At 41.9% G+C, this 24,385-nt stretch overlaps 1 protein-coding gene across 1 annotated transcript in view; it reads left to right on the top strand.

Moving 5' to 3' along the window:
• CACNG2 (calcium voltage-gated channel auxiliary subunit gamma 2) overlaps positions 1 to 22,199 on the top strand; it is a 100,358-nt gene extending 78,159 nt beyond the window's left edge. Inside the window, exons 3-4 of the mRNA XM_063427447.1 lie at positions 15,993 to 16,133; positions 20,903 to 22,199. Of these exons, the coding sequence (XP_063283517.1) occupies positions 15,993 to 16,133; positions 20,903 to 21,432 (671 nt within the window). The 3' untranslated portion in view covers positions 21,433 to 22,199. The remainder of the gene's footprint in view (positions 1 to 15,992; positions 16,134 to 20,902) is intronic.
• The last annotated feature ends 2,186 nt before the right edge of the window (positions 22,200 to 24,385 follow it).

Genomic DNA, 24,385 nt, shown 5'->3' with positions numbered 1-24,385 from the left:
AGATAGTTTATCAGGGAGACTGCAGGGGCATGACCTATAGTGCAAAATTGCTTCATTAGACTAAAGCCGTTTTGGTGTATGGAGTATATTTTTTAAACATCTACATTTCAGGACACAAGTTTTCCTTTAACCCTTTAAGGACACACGACATGTGTGACATGTCATGATTCCCTTTTATTCCAGAAGTTTGGTCCTTAAGGGGTTAATGTTGAAACCCTAGTGTGTTATTATATGAGTCAATCTGTGTGAAGATAATAGGTGACTAAGTAAGGTACGGAATAATGGTGTCTTGGGAATTTAGCAAACAGGTTGCTATAGAAGAATGTTGTACAGACATTCTGATTCCAGATCAGATTCTCCCTATGTATGGATCCATGTAAGGTAAATGTTGATATAATATTAGGTTACAACTTTATGTTTAAATAGGCTCTATTTATGGGCTTAGCCAGTAGCGGAAATAATGTAGAGAGGGAAGATGAAGGGGTGAGCCTGTAAAAAATGAGCATGCAATAAAAAAGAAAGTGGTACGACGGGGAGCCACCCACATACATACCATTATCGACTTCGCACTCACTGTGAAGGGACGAATAGACACCCAAGGGAGACCATAGACAGCACCTCCTTGGATAGCTGGAGGGTTCACGGCTCACCGCAAAGTGAACACGGCTACCTGAGGACACCCACCCACTAGCGCTCAAACAAACAGTTAGCCTATATGCACCTAAATTACTAGTCAGCCCCCTCGATTAGTCAATCTTCCTAAACTGGTACTACACGACTGCCTAATCTACTTTACATTAAAAATGTACAATGTTTGTTATGCCTAACCACTGTTATAATATGTTGCTTGGAACGCTAGCAACTGCCATTGGGGCACTGTGCGGAATTCTGTAAGGTTTTACCTCTGCCCAAAAATAAAGAATAAAAAAGGTACACTGCACCTTTAAAATAAGTAACGTTGAGGAATTAATCTCAAGGATGAAAGAGAGTAACAGACCAATAATAGTGCAATATGTAGCATACAATGACATTGTAATTCTAATTAAAAACAGGAGCCAAAGAAACGCTCACAATTTTAAGAGCTATACAGAGCTCTGTTGGTATAAGCTTGGATAGAATATTCCACGTCCACGGGTAAATGTTGAAAGCAGTGTGGATCAATAATCTCAACATCAGAGGTAGCGAAGAATAAAAAAGAAATACCGAATAGCACAATATGTAGGAACAAATGTATAGTAAAATAGATAGTCCTACGTACACAGATCAGAGCAATGACCTGCTCAGGTGGTGTGGGCTGTTGGTGGATTGATCCCCGCCTGGGATGTGCAACAGGAACAGAAATTCATATATGTTTGGATAACCCCTCAATGAGGCAAATAGCTTAATTAAAAGCTAGTCAGTATGGGCTTGTGCCCTAATAATAATATATAAACAAAATATCACCTGAGATCCATAGAAAGGGTCTCAAGTCCTGGTATTTAGAAAGTGAACTACTTGGAACTTGTATATTAAAGGACCACTATGGTGCCAGGAAAACAAACTCGTTTTCTTGGCACTATAGGATCATTAGGTCCCCCCCACCCTCAGGGCCCCCCTTCCGCTGGCTTGAAGGGGTTAAAACCCCTTTAGCCATTTACCTTTCTCAAGCGCAGGGCTCCCTCGGCGCTGGTGATCTTTCCTCCCCCTGCCGCCGTCAGATCCAAATGCGGATGCGCGGCAAGAGCCGCATGCACATTCAAACCGCCCATAGGAAAGCATTACTCAATGCTTTCCTATGGACATCCAGCGTCTTCTCATTGTGATTTTCACAGTGAGAAACGCGAAAGCGCCTCTAGTGGCTGTCAGTGAGATAGCCACTAGAGGCTGGATTAACCCTCATATGTTTTCAGCTGCAGGGTTAAAACTAGAGGGACCTGGCACCCAGACCACTTCATTGAGCTGAAGTGGTCTGGGTGCCTATAGTGGTCCTTTAAGTCCAGTAGGGTAAGGATGTTACAGATTAGAAGTATAAAGTAACCATTTATGAGAAACTCATCCAGGCTTTAGTGTGCAATGCCTAAGAAAACACCCATAAGGTTAGACATTCACTAACTGCTAATTAAATTGAGGGGTAATGCTTAGATCAAAAAGAACAGAAAACCAGTTGGAACAGTAAAATAAAATAATATATCCAAGGACTGGACATATGTAAAAAAAGTACTTTATTTAAACAGTGGTTAAAACAATAAGATAAAACAAATAATAAAAGAACAATACCAGTCCATATAGAAGGAACACCAATGTTTCATGTTATTTTACAAGCTTATACCAGCAGATCTCTGCATAGCTTTTGCAATTGATAATGTAGGCAGGGAAAGCTTTGGGCCAATTTTAGCGGGTATAAGTTGGGGCGTACACATACTGATATCTAAACACATTTATTAAAGTTTAAAAACACACTATTGTGAATAGTATTGCTGTGGAGCTCTGGTATGAATTCAAACATACAAATAAAACTAAGCTCCAAAAAAAAAGGACATAAGCATAGAAATGAGTGGAAGAGGGATTTGGGTTCAAAAGAGGGACTGCCCTTCCTAAATCGAGACACTTGGAAGTTATGATATACTGACATAAATACACATACACACTGACACACACAGATACGCACACATACTGAGATAGGCATACACTGTGACATGTAGACACACCGATACACACACTCAAGTCATTATTGCCATAGTTTTAGAGTGGCTTCCCTAGGGTCCAATGGGAGCTGGCTGAGGCTGTTGGGAGTCCTAAGTGTGAGGGACAGCCGATGGGCTCAGTCTCGATATCACGTCCCAGTTTGTTTACTTGCTTTTTCCAAGTGTTAATAGTCTACATATTTTATTTACACGGTGTGGGTTTAGCACAGATTTACAGTATGGAATGATGGAGTATGAATAAGGAAGGTCTGTAGATTTTACAGGTCAAAGCAATTGAACTGCTGGTCTCTATGCCCTTGTGATTGTCTTGCCAAGTGAAATCAGATAATTAATATTTTGACATTTTGAACTTCCAGGACAGAATAAAACCAAAAGTCAGGTTTACATGGTTATTCACTACAGTGAGTATTCAAGGTGAATTCAAAGTGAATTTCAGATTTAAGGTCACAGCAGCCGAACTGAAAGCATAGCCCATTTAGGTCATTTTTCCAGGTCAGCTATTCACTTTGAATTCAGCTTGAATTCTCCCTTTAATAACCCTGACGATGTGTAATTACAAGGTCCACACTTAGCATCACTATGGTTCTTCCATTTCATGGATTGTTATTTCACTGCACATTTATTAAAATTGTCACTGTATCTATTGCACCCCCTCTACCATATTCTCAATTGACAGCCATTCAGCAGTATGTTTCCCTTACCTTGAGCCATGGAGGTGGGAATCCTGATTCTTTTTGGTCCAGTAGGAGTTGCAGCATGCAGCATCCCCAGTGGGTGCAGACACCTCCTGTATCAGAGCATTGCTGAGCTAACCTGCAGCAACACACTGTTATAATACAGGCCAGGGAGAGCTTCCCTCTATTCAGTACCAACGCTTCAGACGCTGGCTGGGAAAATCTCCCCTGTCCGCCTCACCCACATAGCAAGAGAATGGTCTGCCTGCCGCCCCAAGGCCGTGGACTCGGTGGCCTTGTGGTAAATCCGGCCCTGCTCACATGTGTTTTTGCTGTTGATTCATAGGAATCCAAAACACCCAGTTTGAAGCTCTTTCCAATTTTGCAACAAACCAGGAAAAAAAATTCCTTCTTGACCACAGAATGGTAGTCAGATCTCTCCTTGGATCAAAAAGCTATTACCCCACATATTAAAAATAATATCCCTGAATATTATTATGAATATTCAGATATTAGCTCTTGATACATGGCATAAAATCTTGGCGACCTCCAATGTGAAGACGCCCATGCAACGTATGATTGAAAATTACAGATTACATTTTCATTTGCAAACCCCAAGGAGACAAAATAATTTTTGTTCCACATAGATTCCCTTGTAGGCAGTGTTGTATTTTCCACAAGGCTAACAAGGCATTTGCCTTGGGCGGCACATTTAGGGGGGCGGCAAAAAAAAAAACGTCCCCTAAGCGCCCTGGCAGATGCCCTGTTAGCCTCTTTAATGTGGGGCCCAAGAGCTAGCCGGCTGGCCACATTAGGGCCCCCCAAGACTTTGAAATGCTTCCAGGGCGGCCGGGTGATGCTGGGAACCGGGATATAACATCACCCAACTCCTGGCATCACTGAGCAACGCGCAAGGGAGCTGAGCAGGAGGATTACAGCTCCCTCGCTACCACAACTATACGCCTGCCTGCACGCCCTGCCGCTTAATAATCCCAGCCAGCCCAGCAGCCAACCACCAGCTCAGCCAGACCAGCAGCCAGCCACCAAGCCAGCCAGCCTAGCAGCCAGTCACCAGCCCAGCCAGACCAGCAGCCAGCCACCAAGCCAGCCAGCCTAGCAGCCAGTCACCACACCAGCAACCAGCCACCAGCCCAGCCATCTCCACTGGACCCCAGGTAGGGAGGCTGGGTGGATTAAAATGGCTATAATACTTTGTAAGTGTGTGAATGTGTCGTATCAGGGTGTCTGTTAGTGAGAGAGAGTGTGTGTGTGTGTGTGTGTGTCTGTCTGTCAGTGTGTATGTGAATGAAAGTGTGCATGTCTGTCACTGTGTGTCCGAGTGAGTGTGTGTGTCTGTCAGTATATGTCTGTAAATGAGTGTGTATCTGTTAGTAAGTGTGTGTGTCTGTCAGTGAACATGTGTGTCTGCCAGTGTGTGTCGGTCAGTGAATATATGTCACTGTATGTGAATCTGCAAGTGTGTGCCTGTCAGTGAATGGGTGTGTCAGAGTATGTCAGTCAAACTGCGTGTTCATCTTAAACATGTAGAGGCGGGGCAAATTTAGATGGGGGTTGCCCGAGTTTTAACTTGCCTAGGGCAGCACATATCCAAAATACACCACTGCATGTAGGTGACTTGGCTTTTATGTATGCAATTATGTTCCTGACTTAAGCATTTTAATGCTTTCATACCAAAAATCGTCCTGTACTTCCATGCTTTTGTTTTCTCAGGTCTGTCATATATGTGCATTGTTTCATTGTCATGTGGGCTCTGCCAGGTGTGTCATGTGATTATTCTTCTGTCAGTGGCATAGCACATGACTGCAGACCCACGAACCCATCCGTTGCCCAATAAACACACAACACCTGTATAATGGATAAGGGCAACGGCCACAGCTTTATTGAACATTTTTGACCAGCATTAATACCAACTGTCAGCTGATGGGGTAATTCATCCATCAGACAGATCTCACATCCTTTTACCAGAGTCCAAAGCAGCCTGCCTTCCGCCTTCAGCCCAAGCATGCTGCGACTCCCCAATCCGACTTGGAACTTGCCTTCCCATGCGCTGGCCAGGTATTCCGCTGTGACAAAACAAAACAGAGACAACCAGACACAGAGAAAAAGACTCCACCAACACCACCACTTTGCTACTAACATTGACCATCACAGGGAGGGAGGGTGGAAAAGCTCCTGTTAGATATCTTCCTTCCTGCTGAGTGGCAAGGGCCCACCCCCAGATTCCCTTATATACCAGTCCAGGGCCGGTGCTTGGATTTTTAGGTACATAGGCGAAGATGCATTTTTCCGCCCCCCCCCTCCCCCCCAAAAAAACATCTTCACCTATGTGCCTCTTAACCAGCCCCTCTCCCCTCCCTGACCATTAATGGTCCCTTTCTCTGTCCCTTAGTGTTCTTCTCCCCTACCCCCTCTTTTCCCTGTCTCTTGGTGTTTCTCTCCCATTCCCTCCCTGTCCCTTGGTGCACCCCACACCCCTTTAGTGGTCACACTCCCCTTCCTGGTGTGTCAGTGTGTACAGAGTGTAGCGGATCGGAGCGCGGTACAGGAGCTTCAGTTTTCTGTACCCGGCCGAACTGACAGGGAGTGCTCTCTCTGTGAGCACCTCCTGTCAGTCTGGCCAGGTACAGGAAACAGAAGCTCCTGTACCGCGCTCCGCTACACTCTGTACACACTGACAGTCACACACTCAATGACAAACACACAGACGTCACTGACAGACACAGACTCATTGATCTGACACACACTCATTCATTGACACTGACAGACCCACACTGATTGACATCATTGACAGACACACTGATAGTCACACACAGACTCAATGACAAACATACTCTCACTGATTTGACAGACACACACTCATACACTGACAAACACACTCATCATACACTGACAGACACACTCATACACTCACATGCACACACACAGACGCACTCACACACACACGCTGTCACTCACAGACGCACACACTCTGTCACTCACAGACACATACTGTCACTCACAGACACACACTCTGTCACTCACAGACGCACACACTCTGTCACTCACAGACACATACTGTCACTCACAGACACACACTCTGTCACTCACAGACGCACACACTGTCACTCACAGACGCACACACTGTCACTCACAGACGCACACACTGTCACTCACAGACGCACACACTCTGTCACTCACAGACGCACACACTCTGTCACTCACAGACGCACACACTGTCACTCACAGACGCACACACTGTCACTCACAGACGCACACACACTGTCACTCACAGACGCACACACACTGTCACTCACAGACGCACACTGTCACTCACAGAAGCACACTCTGTCACTCACAGACACACACTGTCACTCACAGACACACACTGTCACTCACAGACACACACTGTCACTCACAGACACACACTGTCACTCAGACACACACTGTCACTCACAGACACACACTGTCACTCACAGACACACACTCTGTCACTCACAGACACATACACTCACACACACACATACACTCACACACACACACACTCACACACACACACATACACTCACACACACTAACACACATACACTCACTATTTATTTTATAAATAAATATTTTCCACCCAGCCTCCCTACCTGGAGAGCTGGTGTGGATGATGAATCCTTCCCTGGGGTCCAGTGGGGCTGCTGGGCGGCGTGCGGCTGTGCTGAGATCAGACGCGGCGAGGGAGCTCTAACCTCTCTGCTCTGCTCCCTCGCGCGCTGCCTGTCTGCTGATACCGCGGGAGCCGGAATATGACGTCATATTCCGGCTCCCGCGGTATCAGCAGACAGGCAGCGCACGAGGGAGCAGAGCAGAGAGGTTAGAGCTCCCTCGCCGCGTCTGATTACAGCACAGCCGCACGCAGCACCGGGGGCCGAGATGGTGGCCCGGCAGGAGGGAGAGCTTCCCTCCTGCCGGTCACTGAAATCTTGCGCCCCCAGAGCCCGTGCGCCCTAAGGCGGCCGCCTGTGCCGCCTTATGGACGCGCCGGCCCTGTACCAGTCCCTACTTGCTAAATATGTATCCCCCTTAATCCATCCCCCCTTCCTGGGCAGCAGTCATGTCTTTCCCTTCCTTAGTCAGTCCAGGGAAAACCTTTACCACAATACATCAGTATCAGGGCCGGCCTTAGGGGTGTGCGAGCTGTGCGGCCGCACAGGGCGCCATGGCAACAGGGGCGCCGGGCGGCCGACACAGCTCGCAGTCGCTCTGTCACTGGCCGGCCCGAGATTGTGAGAACTGAGCCGCGCCCGCGGTCAGTTTCCGGAGCGTGGAGGAGGAGCTGGGGGCGCAGATGCACAGGCGCAGGGTCCAAGTGCTGCGCCTTCACAAAGAGCCGCGGAAGGATCCGCTCAATGTGTGAGGGCGGCGCGGCGGCCGGTGCTCTGCAGACAGGGAGAGGGGGGGAGCAGGCGAGCAGCAGCCTTCAAAGTAAGTACCGCTGTTCTTATTTATTTATTTCTTATTTATTCTTATTTATTTATTTTTATTAAATGGGGGCAGGGTCTAATTAAGGGGGGCAGGGGTCTAGGTAAGGGTGACCCTGGGTATAATTAAGGGGGCAGGGGACTGGATATGGGTGACCCTGGATCTAATTAAGGGGGGCAGGGGACTAGGAAAGGGTGACCCTGCGTCTAATTAAGGGGGGCATGGGACTGGGACTGGATATGGGTGACCCTGGGTCTAATTAAGGGGGGCATTGGACTGGGACTGGATATGGGTCACCCTGGGTCTAATTAAGGGGGGCAGGGGACTAGGTAAGGGTGACCCTGGGTCTAATTAAGGGGGGCATGGGACTGGGACTGGATATGGGTGACCCTGGGTCTAATTAAGGGGGGCAGGGGACTGGGAATGGATATGGGTGACCCTGGGTCTAATTAAGGGGGGCAGGGGACTAGGTAAGTGTGACCCTGGGTCTAATTAAGGGGGGCATGGGACTGGGACTGGCTATGGGTGACACTGGGTCTAAATAAGGGGGGGCAGGGGACTGGGACTGGCTATGGGTGACACTGGGTCTAATTAAGGGGGGCAGGGGAATGGGACTGGCTATGGGTAACACTGGGTCTAATTAAGGGGGGCAGGGGACTGCGACTGGCTATGGGTGACAATGGGTCTAATTAAGGGGGGCAGGGGACTGGGACTGGCTATGGGTGACACTGGGTCTAATTAAGGGGGGCAGGGGACTGGGACTGGCTATGGGTGACACTGGGTCTAATTAAGGGGGGCAGGGGACTGGGACTGGCTATGGGTGACACTGGGTCTAATTAAGGGGGGCAGGGGAATGGGACTGGCTATGGGTAACAATGGGTCTAATTAAGGGGGGCAGGGGACTGCGACTTGCTATGGGTAACACTGGGTCTAATTAAGGGGGGCAGGGGACTGGGACTGGCTATGGGTGACACTGGGTCTAATTAAGGGGGGCAGGGGACTGGGACTGGATATGGGTGACCCTGGGTCTAATTAAGGGGGGCAGGGGACTAGGTAAGGGTGGGGGTGGCGGGGCGCCACAAAATTAGCTCGCACAGGGCGCCTGAACACCTAAGGCCGGCCCTGATCAGTATTCCAATGTTTGCACAGCCATTACATGTTCCCAAAAACTCTGCATCATGCTAACTCTTTTGTGGTCTCACTTTATCTTTAATCCCTCAAACTCTGCCTCATTCTACCGCACCTTTGACAAATATTACAATATAACTGTGGAGAGCAAAGTGAAAATAGCAAATCAAATCATGTTGTAAATACCTATCTACAAATGTTCCCACAAGTATGTAACTTGCTTTACATGTTATCACACAGTAAGGTTTATTCACTAAATTCACAAATGTCATGAATTCAAAATGAATCCTAAGAGAATTTCAAATTTGGTGCTAAAATAGTGTAACCAATAAAGTGAGCTTCAAATATTAACATGGGATTAAATCAGCACCTTTGCGGTATAATTGTAATAAAACATTAGAGTGAAATACACAAAGGCCCATAATTCAGATGACTTAAAGGTAGGCAGACAATGTAATAGAGCAGCTGGAAATGCTGTCAGAGTGCTTGGTTGTATAGGGAGAGGTATTAGCAGTAGAAAGAGAGAAGTGCTCATGCCATTGTACAGAACACTGGTGAGACCTCACTTGGAGTATTGTACGCAGTACTGGAGACCGTATCTCCAGAAGGATATTGATACCTTAGAGAGTGTTCAGAGAAGGGCTACTAAACTGGTTCATGGATTTCAGGATAAAACATACAAGGAAAGGTTAAAGGATCTTAACATGTATAGCTTGGAGGAAAGACGAGACAGGGGGGATATGATAGAAACATTTAAATACATAAAGGGAATCAACACAGTAAAAGAGGAGACTATATTTAAAAGAAGGAGAACTACCACAACAAGAGAACAAGAGTCTTAAATTAGAGGGGCAAAGGTTTAAAAATAATATCACGAAGTATTACTTTACTGAGAGGGTAGTGGATGCATGGAATAGCCTTCCAGCTGAAGTGGTTGAGGTTAACACAGTAAAGGAGTTTAAGCATGCGTGGGATAGGCATAAGGCTACCCTAGCTATAAGATAAGGCCAGGGACTAATTAAAAGTATTTTGAAATATTAGGCAGACTTGTATCTACGTAGTGGGGAATCGTGATGCAGCATACCAACATAGAACCAACCCAATTACCACCCAATAATGACAGACAATGTAGTATGGATGAACCAGGCCACAGCATTTATTATAACATATGACAAATACTGTATAACACATCCATAATTTATTTTAATCTTTAGCTTTACTTGATATAAACCAAACGTCAAACATAAATAACCATAACTTAACAAATAAGTTAACACAATGTCATACAGTATAACCCAACTGTCCTTATCATTATACTGACCATGAGCCTATGCACCATTTCTTCTCACCTCCCACCTTTGCTTACCACCAGCCGACCTTTTCCTCGCTCGGTGGCCACGTCATAACAGATAACCTAAGGTTAACCCTTTAGAGAAGGGGGGTTGAGACCTGAAACTTGACCACCTCATTCCAAATATTGACATAACCGCCTCAAACGTAATTGGCAAACGTAATTGGCATACATACCCCCGGCTAGCTGCGACTTAATATACCAATTGGGCGGGCGGGCGGGAGGGAAGCTGTTTGCTGGCTCGAATCCCAAGTGGCACTGAGGTAAGACCACCCCCACCAAACTCACACACCACATAATCCCACCCACACATTCATACACAACCAATCACACGCATCTATCCCCACACTCATACATGTGCCCTTGTCCGCTTAGCTGCGCTATCTCCCCAGGGCCTAGATGGGTCGAATGGTTCTTATCTGCCGTCACATTCTATGTTTCTATAAAAACGTCTTGTAACAGTGGTGTAAAACTCATTTGTTCTAGAGTTACAGTTACAGTTTACATATAGTCACACTTTATTTACACACAAACACTCCAATTTAACAAACACTCCAATTTAACAAGCACACCAATTTAACACACACTAACATTTTAAAACACTCCAGTTTAACAAACACACCATTTTAACACACACTAAAATTTTACAAACGCACCAATTTAACAAACACTCCAATTTAACATACACACCAATTTAACACACACTACAATTTAACAAACATACCAATTTAACAAACACTCCAATTTAACATACACACCAATTTAACAAACACTATAATTTAACAAACACACCAATTTAACAAACACACCAATTTAACAAGTACACCAAATTAACAAACACTAAAATGTTAAAAACACTCCAGTTTAACAAACACACCATTTTAACACACACTAAAATTTTACAAACGCACCAATTTAACAAACACTCCAATTTAACACACACTCCAATTTAACAAACACACCGATTTAACAAACACTCCAATTTAACATACACACCAATTTAACATAAACTACAATTTAACACACACTACAATTTAACAAACACACCAATTTAACAAACACTCCAATTTACAATCATACACAAGGTAATAACCACCTTATCGTCCAACCCCTTTATTTTCCAGCTATTGGGCGGACCTGGTATCCACTACCCCTATCATCCTCTGGGTGATGCCATACCTGTGCTAGTGCTGTCAGTGGAGGAGAAGGGGACCAGCCTCGAGCCTGCAGGACATTTCTGCTGGGGGAGCAGTGAGCACAGGCTGCTTCCTGCTCCCTGCAGAGTGGTTCCGGTGTTCACAGGCACGGGGCAGCCGGGATACCAGGTCATGTCCCGGCTTCCCCTGCCTGCAGCAAGCAGTGTGTTCTGCTTTGGTGCTGAGTAGATAATCAGAGGTAGAGGGAGCCGGGGGGATGGCTAAGGAGCTGCTCGCCCAGCACACCAACCCTAGACAGCAGCGGGGCAGCCCACCAGGAAACCTCTTGGTGGGCACTGGCCCTGCATGTGTCATAGAGGCACTATAGGCACGCAGACCACTTCATCTCCCTCATTTCAACCCTGCAACGTAACACATTTCCATTATGCAGGACAGCAATGTTTACATTGCAGGATAAAAATGCCTTTAGTGGCTGTCACGTGGACAGTCAATAGAGGCGCTTCCGCAGAAATAGCCAAGGAAAATTCAACTACTTGTATCAGATGATCTCATAAAGACTATCTGATTGGCACGGTGTTTAGCAGCACATGCACTAATTTGAAGTGTTGAGACTGGTGTTGCAAGTGAAAGAAAGGTAAGTAAAGTGGCTTTTTTCTTTCACAAAGTGGGGGTTAGGCACCAAACCATTAACAGTGCACTTTAGAGTTAGGAATATATATTTGTATTTCTAACGCTATAGTGTTCCTTCAATTTGAGATACTTTGGTGACATCTTTATCACTTTTATTACACAAGTGTAAAATCCTCTAATCGTGACCATGACACCCAATAGTCTGGTTTCTGAGCATAAGCTCGCCCGGAGTTTCTGTTATTCCCTATTTTATTTGGTATATAGCTGGGTCCATACTCAAAGTATGAATAGTATGACTTGCATTCCTGTAGGCAAGAAGGTCTTGAAAATGACAGTTTTTGTGAATTACTTCCTTCTGTCATGTCTTCTTGAAGACTCTATATGAAAAGGGTTCTGATTTTTCAAAAAAACTAGACCCACCCTTCATTCCCAGTTTATACTTTCCAATGAGCTTTATTTAAAATAAATAAATAAATTGCATTTATTTCCCCCCACATCTGTAGTTTCTTGCAACCTATTCCACCTTCTGGTTATCGCTTATATTCCCATCAGTCTCACACTGGTTTATTTCATAGTTTATGTATATCCAAACCTTGCAGACATATACACGCTCTCCCTTTAGTATTCTATTATCTCCTTTTTAATTCAGCTTTGGTATGTCAACACCCTCGTCTATCTCAGTTGCACATATATTAATATTACATCTCTGGGTGCAAGATGTCTGTGCCTCCATAATTATTAACATTGGTGTTTGTGATTTTCTTATTTTTGTTCTATTTGTCAACCTCGATATTCTATTTAAAAATGAAATAGTTTGTATTCGCTGCTTACCATGGCATCTCTACTACACCATACATGTTTGTTTTGATTCACTGTGTCACGTGTTCATATACTTAATAAATAAAACGTGTTGAAATATGTATTCTTGGCTTGCTCAATTCCACAAAAAAATGTCAATCTCTGGTTTAGTTATGTTCCCACACTCTGATAATGACTTTTCAGTGTTCCGGGTAAATTACAAAAGATCTAGGCCAGTGGTTCTTAACGCCTGGGTTGAGATCCAAAATTTGGTTCCAATGCTATCTTAGCAGGTTCCTACCTCGTGGTTGGAGCAGACATGTCATATTTAATTTGACCCCGGGGAATGGTATACAGTAGGTTATTTATTGTAGCATCTTTGCTATTCCCTGTGCAAAGGAGATCTATTTCACAATTTGAAGAGCCTAATAAAGGTGTGTTTTTATATTACAATTGGTATTAGTGTTTATTGTCCTAAAATCTAAGAATTGGTCAAGCCTACGTTTACAAATGAACAATGGGTTACCACGATCGTTTGGGTTCTTGCTTAAAAAAAAAGGTGAAGGACCTTTGCTTTTGTAGATATTTACACTGTTATTTTGGAGTATAGAAAAATGTAGATTACTGGCCTGTTTGATCGCAAAATGACCTTTATCTTAATTTTTATCATACATAATAAGTGTGTTCTTTTGTATCATGAAAACAATAAAACATAATGCACCAAAAATGAAAGAATCTGAGTAAGATACAAAGTAGATTAAATAATTTATGTCTGATTCCTGAAAACCTAAAAGCACAAATATATTATCCAAATTATGCTTTTTATAATAATCTTCTTCCGTTTGTATACATCATAAATGGGAAACTGCAGAGCGTGATTTCTGAAAGCGAGTAACTACTTCTGGATTCTTCTGATTTTGCTTATTGTCATCACAAATAGGCATCTAGAATAGCAAATGATGAATGCAAACTAGAGCAATTTCCAGCTCTGTAAGAAATAATATATTTCTTGTAATTCACCAACAAAGTACCAGTATAAAGGAAGTATCCTTTTGTGTTTATTCAGAAATGAGAAAATCTCACTGTGTCAGGATATTAAGAAGGTGTACCATGTTAGCATCCATGGCATGCGCAGTGCATTTCATTAGGGTGTACATGCGGGAATAATTTTTTTAAAGTTAAATATTTATCAAAAGGCTGTGTGTGAGGGGTGAATGTGTTTTGTGTGGGTGTGGTGTAGCTGTAAGTTTTGTGTGTTATGTGGGTGAGTAGCTAGGGGTAATGTGTGACGCTATGTGAGTATTTGTGAGTAATGTTTGGGTCGCTTTCAGTTGTGTGTGGCATTGCGTGATGTGTGGGTAGCTACGAGTGATGTGTTTAGGAATCTATGAGTAAATAGTATTTTTGTGTATGATGTGTGGGTAGCTGCGAGTGATGTGTGGAGGTATCTATGAGTAAATAGTATTGTTGTGTGTGATGTGTGGGTAGTTGCAAGTGATGTGTGTAGGTATCAGTGAGTAAATAGCATTGTTGTTTGTGATGTGTGTTGCAGTGTGGGCGGATCAGTGGATGGGAATGTTGAGATTATGGACAGAGAAAGTGAGTGTCGGTGTGAAAAGAGGGAGATGGACCTAGTGGTCGGAAGTGATAAGAAGTATGAGTTAGAGTTATAGCAGGGTGAGGAAGGTGGGAGTGACCAAAGGATGTGGTAAAGAACTGAGGGATGGGTGGTAGTGATAGGATAATGGGGAGAGAGGGGAGGATGGGATGAGAGAGAGGGATGGTGGAAGTGCTAGGAGTATGGAGTGAGAGGGAGGGATGGGTGGAAGTGCTAGGAGGATGAGGATAGAGGGAGAGACAGGCTTGATTTTGGGTGAAAGGGTAGATGGAGTAAATGAGAGTGATATGAGTATGGGGTGAAAGGAAGGGATTACTGGGTAGGAGTGAGAGGAAAGGAAGGGTGGTAATGATGAGACAAAGGGAAGAGAGAGGGATGGATTTGGAGTCATATGAGGATGTAGTGAGAGAGAGATGGATAAGAGATATATAGGAGTGAGTGATGGACGGGTTGCAATGATTGGAGGAGTGATATGAAGAGAGAGAGGAGATGGGTGAGAGTGGGAAGCATGAGTGGGAGTGACAGGTGAAGATGAAGAGCAGAGGGATTAGTGGCCAGTTGGGTGTGAAAAGACTAGAGGAAGTGATTAGGTGGCATCAATAAGATATACATAAGAAATATATAAGATTTAGGGATGTGGAACTCTGTGTCGTGTTTTATTTTCATTATAAGTCTTCCAATAATTTCATATTAAATTATTACTGCCTATGGTTGGTGGTATAAGTGGTAGAGAAGAGGCAGGAGATGTGATTTGCTGCTGTGATTTGCACACATCATTCTTCCAGTGAGTACGGCCTGATAGGAAGTTGAAGGGATGAGATGTCACATCCCCCCGCCCACTTTACAAGTTCCGCTCACTAAAGGATTACCGCTGAGAGCTGTATCAGGGATGCAAATGGCTATCCACCAACAATAAACAGCAATGTATCATGGGTGGCCGCATGACAATAAGTAGAACACGTGGTGCTGATCAAATTTATCGACACCATGTTGCAAGAAAAATATGGGTCTTAGGGTAGGTCCTGACAGCTTACAGAGCACATGCCTCCCCCAACAGTCCCGTTGTTGGCGGGACAGTCCCAATTTCTGGGTGCTCTCCTGCCTTCCCGCTTTAGCTCCCTGGTGTCACGAATCTGGGGAAGCACAGTGAGTGCATGATTAGACGTGATCTCGCTGTGCAGCAGGCAATGAGACCATACAGGGAGTACTTTATCAGCGCTCCCTGCATGGTCCTGATAGCTGGAGGCCGAGTAGACTGTGGGGGCAGTCATTGCTAGTGACATGTGTTGTGTCACTGGCGATGCCCCGCTCATGGATCTGCCCACCTATCCCAATTCACTTGAGGAAAATATTGAGAGGTGTAAGTGCAGCCAGCTGCATTAGGGTATGCATATATAAATATATAAAGACTCATAGTTTGTGAAGGCTCTAAAGATGAGCAAGACTGCATTGATCTTTGTTTTTCATCGTCTCTGTCTTTCCCAGGGGCTGTGAGGGCTTCCAGTATATTTCCTATCCTCAGCGTGATCCTGCTCTTCATGGGAGGGCTTTGCATTGCAGCTAGCGAGTTCTACAAGACTCGACACAACATCATACTGAGTGCTGGCATCTTCTTTGTGTCCGCAGGTAATGTAGACAGATATTCAATGGGATAGACATGTTAGGAAGTGTCCTCATTAAAGCCTTGATTTAATTTTTGGATCAGCTTTTCAAATGATATCATCTTTTTGGATAGACTTTTACAATTATTATTATTTTTTTAAATATTAAAATATAGTAACATATTAAATATTAAATCATTTTGAATGGGTATCCAAAAATATTAAATCATTTGAAAAGCTTATACACAAATATTAAGTTGAGGCCTATATTTCGTTTAGAGGCCAACGTGGGTTTGGAAAAGAAATCTGTGTTTCCATGTTTATGTAAGTTGCAAGGCAATAAATAACAAAGTCTTAATGTGCTAAAATGTTCACCATCACCATAGGGTAACATTGTACAATGAGTGTAATGTAATCTGTTTAACATGTATTTACTTAGAACATGTTTTATGAGGAAGTTTGTGATGAGAAAAGTCTCTTTTTCACTTATACTGTATATTAAAACAGAGACGTGTCTTTTGAGATCTAAAGTTGCTGGAGGATTTTATGTTTCTTAGAATTTATTTTGCATGTTCCATTATGTACTAAACGGGTGCTGATAATTGATTATATTATATATTGATTATGATTGATAATATAAATATATATATATATAATATTTTAATATAATATATGATAATATAATGTATTTTATGTAGTCCTCATTCTTGGGTCGTCTACCAGAGGTCTGGGAGTCTGAGGGTTCTACATAGACAAAATCTTAGCAGTATATGAGAAAAGTGCTTATGTGTGTGTGTATTCCTCATTCATGGTTTCTCTACTAGAAACCTGGGAGTCTGAGGGTTCTGCTCAGTATCTTAGCTGTTCCTAGAATAGCAAACTTATGCACAGCAATCTTAGATGTCCCTCTTGGAATCTGCCGAAGCCACTTCCCCAACTTGAGGGTCACAGCCATGAGTGTTCATTTTACATTTAGGACTACTACTGCCTTCACTTTCTCCATCCTTTCTAGCTTTTTTTCAGTCCTTGGTATTTGTCCACCTTCTCACCTTCCTTCTTAGTCACTGGGTATTGCCACATCCACCACTACTGCAGTCTTCCGTTCCTTGTCTACCACCATGATGTCAGGTTGCTTAGCCACTACATGCTTGTCTGTCTGGATCATGAAGTCCGACAACATCTTATCTCTATTATTCTCAACTATGCTTTGGGGTATCTCCTATCTAGACTTAGGCAGATCCAGCCCATTATGTGCAGATATTTTGGTACACAATCCCAGCAATTTGGTTGTCCCTCTCAGTTTATGCTAACCCTGCTAATGACCTGCACTGCTCGATTGTCAGGGGTGGTAGACCCTCGCTTCTATTGATGTGGTTCTGAGTTCCTGTTCTTGAGCTGGGGATAGCGCATCACCTAGCATATGCCACATTTAATGTTCACTTGTGTTATTGTCCTGGAATTGGCTTGTAGAGTTATTTTCCACCTGCCCATCCCTTCCACCAGCAGTTGGTGTATTGCTCATGTACCTATCGATCTTGGAGGCTATAATGCCCCAAGTTATAGGGAGGCAGGTGATTGGTAGGTAGTTAGATGGTGCTATTCCCATGTGAGGGTCCTTCATGACCTGTATTGTTATCCAGTCAGGGTGGGAGCCAAGTTGATAATAACTGGTTTATTTGTGCTGTTGTTTATTTCTTTATCCCCCACTGTGATGGTCACTAGTTCCTGTTCTGGGAGCATGTTGAAGTCTGCTTTCTAGTAGTCATTGGGCCTTGGTGTTATGTGATGCTTCTTTCTCCCTTATGTTCGTCCAGTACTGTAAAGTCTCTGCTCTTGGTGGATATGTGGTTAACCTGCAGCTGTGTATACACCTTGGATGGTTCCCTGTTAAACAGGGCATTCATGTATCTGCTTAGGTTGATGCCATCAGCTTTTGCTTACCATTGTATTTCCTCCTCTGTGAAGTTGATCCAGCCTACTAACTATCATATGTGTTGTCTTTATATTGGCTTCCATTTAATATAACAGTCTGCATCACTGGACTAATATGGCTACAATCTCTACTCTAATATATAAATATAAAATATAAATATATATATATATATTAGATCATTTTTTCCTGGCTATCCTGTCTTGGGGCATAATTATTTTTCTGCGAGATCCACCATTTTAGATTTTAGATTACAATATGTATATCTGGGGGAATGGTAGATTCTAAATGTCAAAAGCCAGATCGTCTTACTTTAGAGATTGATTTTCTATAGGGAACAAGGATTTTACATTATAGCCACTTGGATTTCTGACCTTTGGATAAAGCGAGAAGTCAAGAAGTAGATCATAGAGTACTGTAGGCACTTTTTAAAATGCAAATCCCATTATTAAGGTTTCTTTAAGATTGTTACCTGGTGTAGGTAACGACAAGCAAAGTTTCATATTTATGGAGAATAGCCCCGGGACAATTAATAGAAAAGATTCTAAGAATAACAGAAACAGGGCTACACATTTATTCAACTGTAAATATACATGTTGTTTTGTTATTAATTATTGCTTGCCTGTTAGCTCCTGCTGGTAATTAGGGCACAAACTGTAATGGACATAGGACAAGCCTTTAAGGACAACTTTAACTTGAACACAAGTGTTTTTTTAATATAATGATCCTTTCATCAAGTTTTTAAAGGATATATATTCTGTGTTAAATTAAGCATATGTTAAAAAAAAAAAAAAAAAGAAGAAAAATTCATCCCTACCTTGAGTATATGACAGGATCCTTCAACCATATACATGCATCTTGAGTCAGACAATGTTTGAAAACCTTTATACTGTTTCTATGGTCTCCCTTGCGTCACTCCCTGCGCAGTGACATCATTATACTGACTGACTGTTACATTCATACACTTTTTTACATATATTTAATTTAACAGAATCCATTTCCTTTAAAAAATTGATGATATGATGATTATATTATTAATTAATAGGTTAGAAGAGATGTATTGGTCAGATCTTTCCATGCAGAGTATGTTATGACAGCAGTTAGGGTATATCTAGGACGAGAACCGTATTCCTACCTCTAAACAACCCTCTTGGTAAGCTTTCCTTATCCTAAAGACCTTTAACCATGAATTTTCTTCAACTTAACCTTGATCCTATCAGTGACCTGTTTTATAATTGTGTTGTAATGACACTGCATTCTTTTTAACTCAGCTCCATTTCAGTTTTACTCTAACTCCCACCACCACAATTAAATGTTACCTGATGCTGTTTCTGACAGATTGTTGTTTAAAAGAGCACTCCAAGCACCATAACCACTAGAGCCCCCTCCTGTAGTCATTATGGTACAATACGTGCTGTAGTGGTTATTGTCCTTGGAGTCTTCCTTTAAATATTTAGAGCTAAATGCAGATTGTATTTGTAATTGAGCAGAATGATGTAACCATGTCTTGAAAAGAACTGCAATCTGCAATCATATAAATAAGTTTAATGCATGAATATATTATATATTAAACTGGTTCATGGATTGCATGGTGAGACTTACCAGGAAAGGTTAAAGGATCTTAACATGTATAGCTTGGAGGAAAGACGAGACAGGGGGGATATGATAGAAACATTCAAATACATAAAGGGAATCAACACAGTAAAGGAGGAGACTATATTTAAAAGAAGAAAAACTACCACAACAAGAGGACACAGTCTTAAATTAGAGGGTCAAAGGTTTAAATATGAAGAATTACTTTACTCAGATTGTAGTGGATGCATGGAATAGCCTTCCAGCTTAAAATGATACTGTAGTGCACACTCCCCCTCCCTCGCACTCACCCCGGTAAATAAGGGGTTGAACAAAGGGTTGAATATTAATAAAAATATTTAGAAAATTGGGCAGACTAGATGGGCCGAATGGTTCTTATCTGCAATCACATTCTATGTTTCTATATATTTGTCATAAGCATGTGTTTGCAAACACATTTGATAATATAGATATGTCTTAATGGTTTCCATTTAATGACAAAACAAATTCTAGTAATGATTAGGGGCATAAATATGAGGATATGAGGCAGAAATCAATTTTGTTCACCCCACACCTGCTTTAATAATTTTCTGCAAGAGAAGGACTTCAATTCATGGTGGTCTAGTGGAAAGGCTCATGGAATATCAACGTCTCACTTTTTTTTCCCTGTGCCTGTGTATGATATCACTAAGGCATGACATTACATTAAGTACCTGTTAGAATGTGATGAGAGACATAAGGGGTGCAGTGCTTTGCATTATGGGGGGCATCCCATTTGCTGTATAGTTTGGGTTGAGCTCCATTTTTCTGGTGTTTAATTTTGTGCAGTGCTCCTGGCCAGCCTCAAGTGCAGTTTGTTTTAGCGATGCTGGTTGTTTCGAGGTACACTGTTCTAGTGTTTCTGAACCATATGGATGCCGTGATCACCATGGTTACAGCTGTACTGCAAATCTTCCTCCTACAATCAGAAATGTATTCCCTAGATACATGCTTCTCATCAAATGCTTCCATTTGCACACACCGCATTTTCTTTGGCTTTTCTTTCCATCTCATTCATGCCTTTTTTATCCTTTGGCACATTTGTTTTCCTCTATATTCCTTCTTTTATTCCTGAGTTTCTCTTTTGTCCAAAGCCTTCATTTTCTACAATCATGTTTCTTTACTTCTCTTTACTCTTTTATTCCTTCCATCTGTTCTCTTGCCTTTGCAACATTACATTGCTCTTCTTGCCTTATCATGTCTATTTTTGTTACCCTTTACCCTAACAATTTCTCTTCTTTCTGGTCCTTCAGGTTTGAGCAACATCATTGGAATCATTGTCTACATATCAGCCAATGCTGGTGACCCTTCCAAGAGCGACTCCAAGAAAAACAGCTATTCGTATGGTTGGTCTTTCTATTTTGGGGCCCTCTCCTTCATCATTGCAGAAATGGTGGGGGTGCTGGCTGTTCACATGTTCATTGACCGCCACAAACAGCTGAGAGCGACAGCACGGGCCACGGACTACCTCCAGTCCTCTGCTATCACCCGCATCCCAAGCTATCGTTATCGTTATCAGAGGCGCAGTCGCTCAAGCTCCCGGTCCACGGAGCCATCTCACTCTCGTGATGCCTCTCCTGTGGGGCTAAAGGGCTTCAACACCCTCCCCTCCACTGAAATATCCATGTACACGCTGAGTCGCGATCCCCTCAAGTCAGCTGGGACCCCCACGGCCACTTATAACTCGGATAACAGCTTCCTACAAGTTCATAACTGTATACCCAAAGATAACAAGGACTCTGCGCACACCAACACAGCCAACCGCAGGACCACCCCAGTATGAAAATGTATTGAGGAAGAACACAAGAGAGACACAGAGGGAAAGAGAGGAAAGGGTCAGAAAGATATAGTGGGGTCAATATAAAAGGATCTGTGTATCACGCTTTTAGCTGTGAAATAATCTTCAGAAGAGGCCCCATTTTGGAGTTAAGCTAAGTTACAGAACTGGCCTTTTCAATTAAATTCAGAAACAAAATATTAGTTTTAATCTTAATCAAATCATCAGATGTCCCTTTAAGTGGAAAATGTTCTCTAATTGTAGATTTACCTTCATAAATGAGCAGTTATCAAATATAAGTTTAGAACAGTTATATTATAGTAATCCTAAATCCCAGTGACACCTTGATCCACTGATTACCATCAGTCATCAGTATCATGGGAACTGCAATTCTCAGTAGAAGTATGGATTAATAACCTCCAAACTCACACGATTTACTGTTAAGGTCCAGGCCAACTCCAGGTCATTAAATTATTCACAAATTAAGTCAGGAAACAAATTTATATTAAGATGCTTTTTCTAACTGACATTGGGGGACTGGTAACCAAAAGCCCAAATGGTATGAGTCTGATACACAGATCCAGAGGTGTTATAGACAGTGCTCACCCTTTGTGAAATATCCTCTAAATATTTTCAGGTATTTTTTTTTATTTTTTTTATGCAGCACTGTACAATGTGATACCACACCATATAAACCAGGGTTGTACAACTGATCATGCAGTCATGTATTTCCCATAATTCTCTGGAGGACAGATAATTATGGGAAATGTACTTCTACAGCAGCTTGGACAACCCTGACTTAGATTAATCTTTAGAATGTTGTTCCATCATTCTAGAATCTTTGAAACTATTAACGTTTAACTCTAGAGAACGTTTTAAAAAAAAACAAACTATCAGATATCACAAATCATATTTCTTTTTTTCTAGAATATCTTCTAGAACGTTTTGAAATACATAAATATTTAGGTAGAAATATAAGAACTATTTCTTTGTCATATGATATTTATTGGTTATTAACTACTTTAATGGTGTATATTAGGCATTTTTTTATGTTTACACAATTTTGAGGTTATATTTTGCAAAGGATTCATACTGTCTTTAAAACAGTCTTGCTTGTTTGGAGGCGAAATACACATATGTATACTTGCCCTGTTACAAAAGCTGCACTGTTTAGTGATTGTGTATCAACGGGTATTTTATAGGGGTAAGGGTAAATATATATTTTCAGTTATAGGTACAATGCTTTTTGTGGCAGGTCCCCATAAGAACCAAATTTAGGCAATACTCTTAAAAGTCGAATGGATACCAAGTCTTTATGCCCCAAAATAAGCACTGTACACTGCAGGTACATCATCATAGCATCATAATAAGAAAAAACACACACCAAATATGCACTAAAAAATAATAATCGTGAACCTATTGTGATATTTATAATCTCTCCAGTATGTGACATTTGAATTATGAACATATTAATAATCAGTATCATTATTCAGTGCAGTATTTTTTAATTTTAATGAGCCTAGAAGTGTAGCATTAGTAATGATACAAAACAGTATACTCATTGACAATGTATTGCAGATAAGCTACATCATACAGTGATAGGTGTTCACTATTGGCTTATAAAGATACCCGTCATCATTGCACAGTGCAGCATTTATTTTCCCAGGAAGATAGTGCATAAACATATTCAACGGCATAATATGATACCGAATATGTGTTATCATTGAACTAAATGTATTTTGAGAAGCATGTTCATTTTTGTCTTGGACAAACCGTCTCCTCCAAAAAAGCAGGCTGTTACAGTTAACCTCTTCATTGCCTGTTGGGTTTGTAGCATAATTGCAATTTTCCTTTCTGGCAATGAAAAGGTTAAGGTAAAAACAAAACGGAATGATAGAAAGGTGAAAGAAAAGTTGAAAGGGCTAGAGACCCAAACAGAACAAGAACACGCAAGTACGAAGAAATTAACAACCAAGAAGAACAAAAGAGATTTCTTAAAAAAAAGACAAAAAAAAAATCAAAAACACATTTAAAAAAAATCCCCAAAAGGATAGAATGAACCAAACGAAAAAAAATGCATGAAACCCTCTATGTACCCGTTCATTTTACTGATTCATTTAAATAAGAAAAAAAATTCTAAGCAAAAGGACGAGAAAATGGGGGGCAAAAATAGGGAAGGGGGGTCCGAAACAAAAAAAAAACCCACAGTAGGACGAAATTTTTCGAGACAAAGATCAAAAAAGTGGATTTTTTTGCCGGGTTGGGAGAGTTGGGTGGGGGTTAGGCTTTTTTGTTTTATTTCAAAGTATTTTATTTATTTATTTATTTATTTATTTTATTACAAATTTAATGGAGGAGGGCTGTGTGGGATTTGATGCAGACAATGCCAGGCCGGGTTGTTAATACATTTCTAGTGCAGGAATGGACAACTGGAGTCCTTCAGGTCTTGCTGCAGTACAGCTCACATCACACACTGATATCCGGATGCTGGCTGAGGATTTTGGGAGTTGTATGCTAACAACGGCTGGAGGTATACAGTTGCCTATGCGTATTCTAGAAATATTACACTGTGCCATACAAAGTCTCATTTCAGAGGCTAAAAAACAAAAAAAACACAATATTTCTGTTTTTGTGACAAATGTGTCTTTTTTTTTCATAATTTTTTTCCTACCACTTAACCACCAGCCAGATCTGTCTGTCAAACTGACTAAGGGACCTAAGAAGTTCACTCACATACATATCTATGTTTATACATATAAATATATAGGTATGTTCATATCTATATATAAATGTATATATTTATATCTCCTTATATATAAAATATATGTATGTGCATATAGACTTTCAAATATGTATTTATTTTTTTAAGTATTTCTCATGGGTTTAACCAAATATAATTGGTTTTGTGGGATGGGACCTTTAAATCAAAAGTAACTAAATAATAGAAGACAGGGATGTC

This window comes from Pelobates fuscus, chromosome 7, assembly GCF_036172605.1.
Source record: "Pelobates fuscus isolate aPelFus1 chromosome 7, aPelFus1.pri, whole genome shotgun sequence".
Classification (NCBI taxonomy): Eukaryota; Metazoa; Chordata; class Amphibia; order Anura; family Pelobatidae; genus Pelobates; species Pelobates fuscus.
Note: the sequence above shows the minus strand (reverse complement) of the source record. Positions and strands in the feature narration are given on the sequence as shown.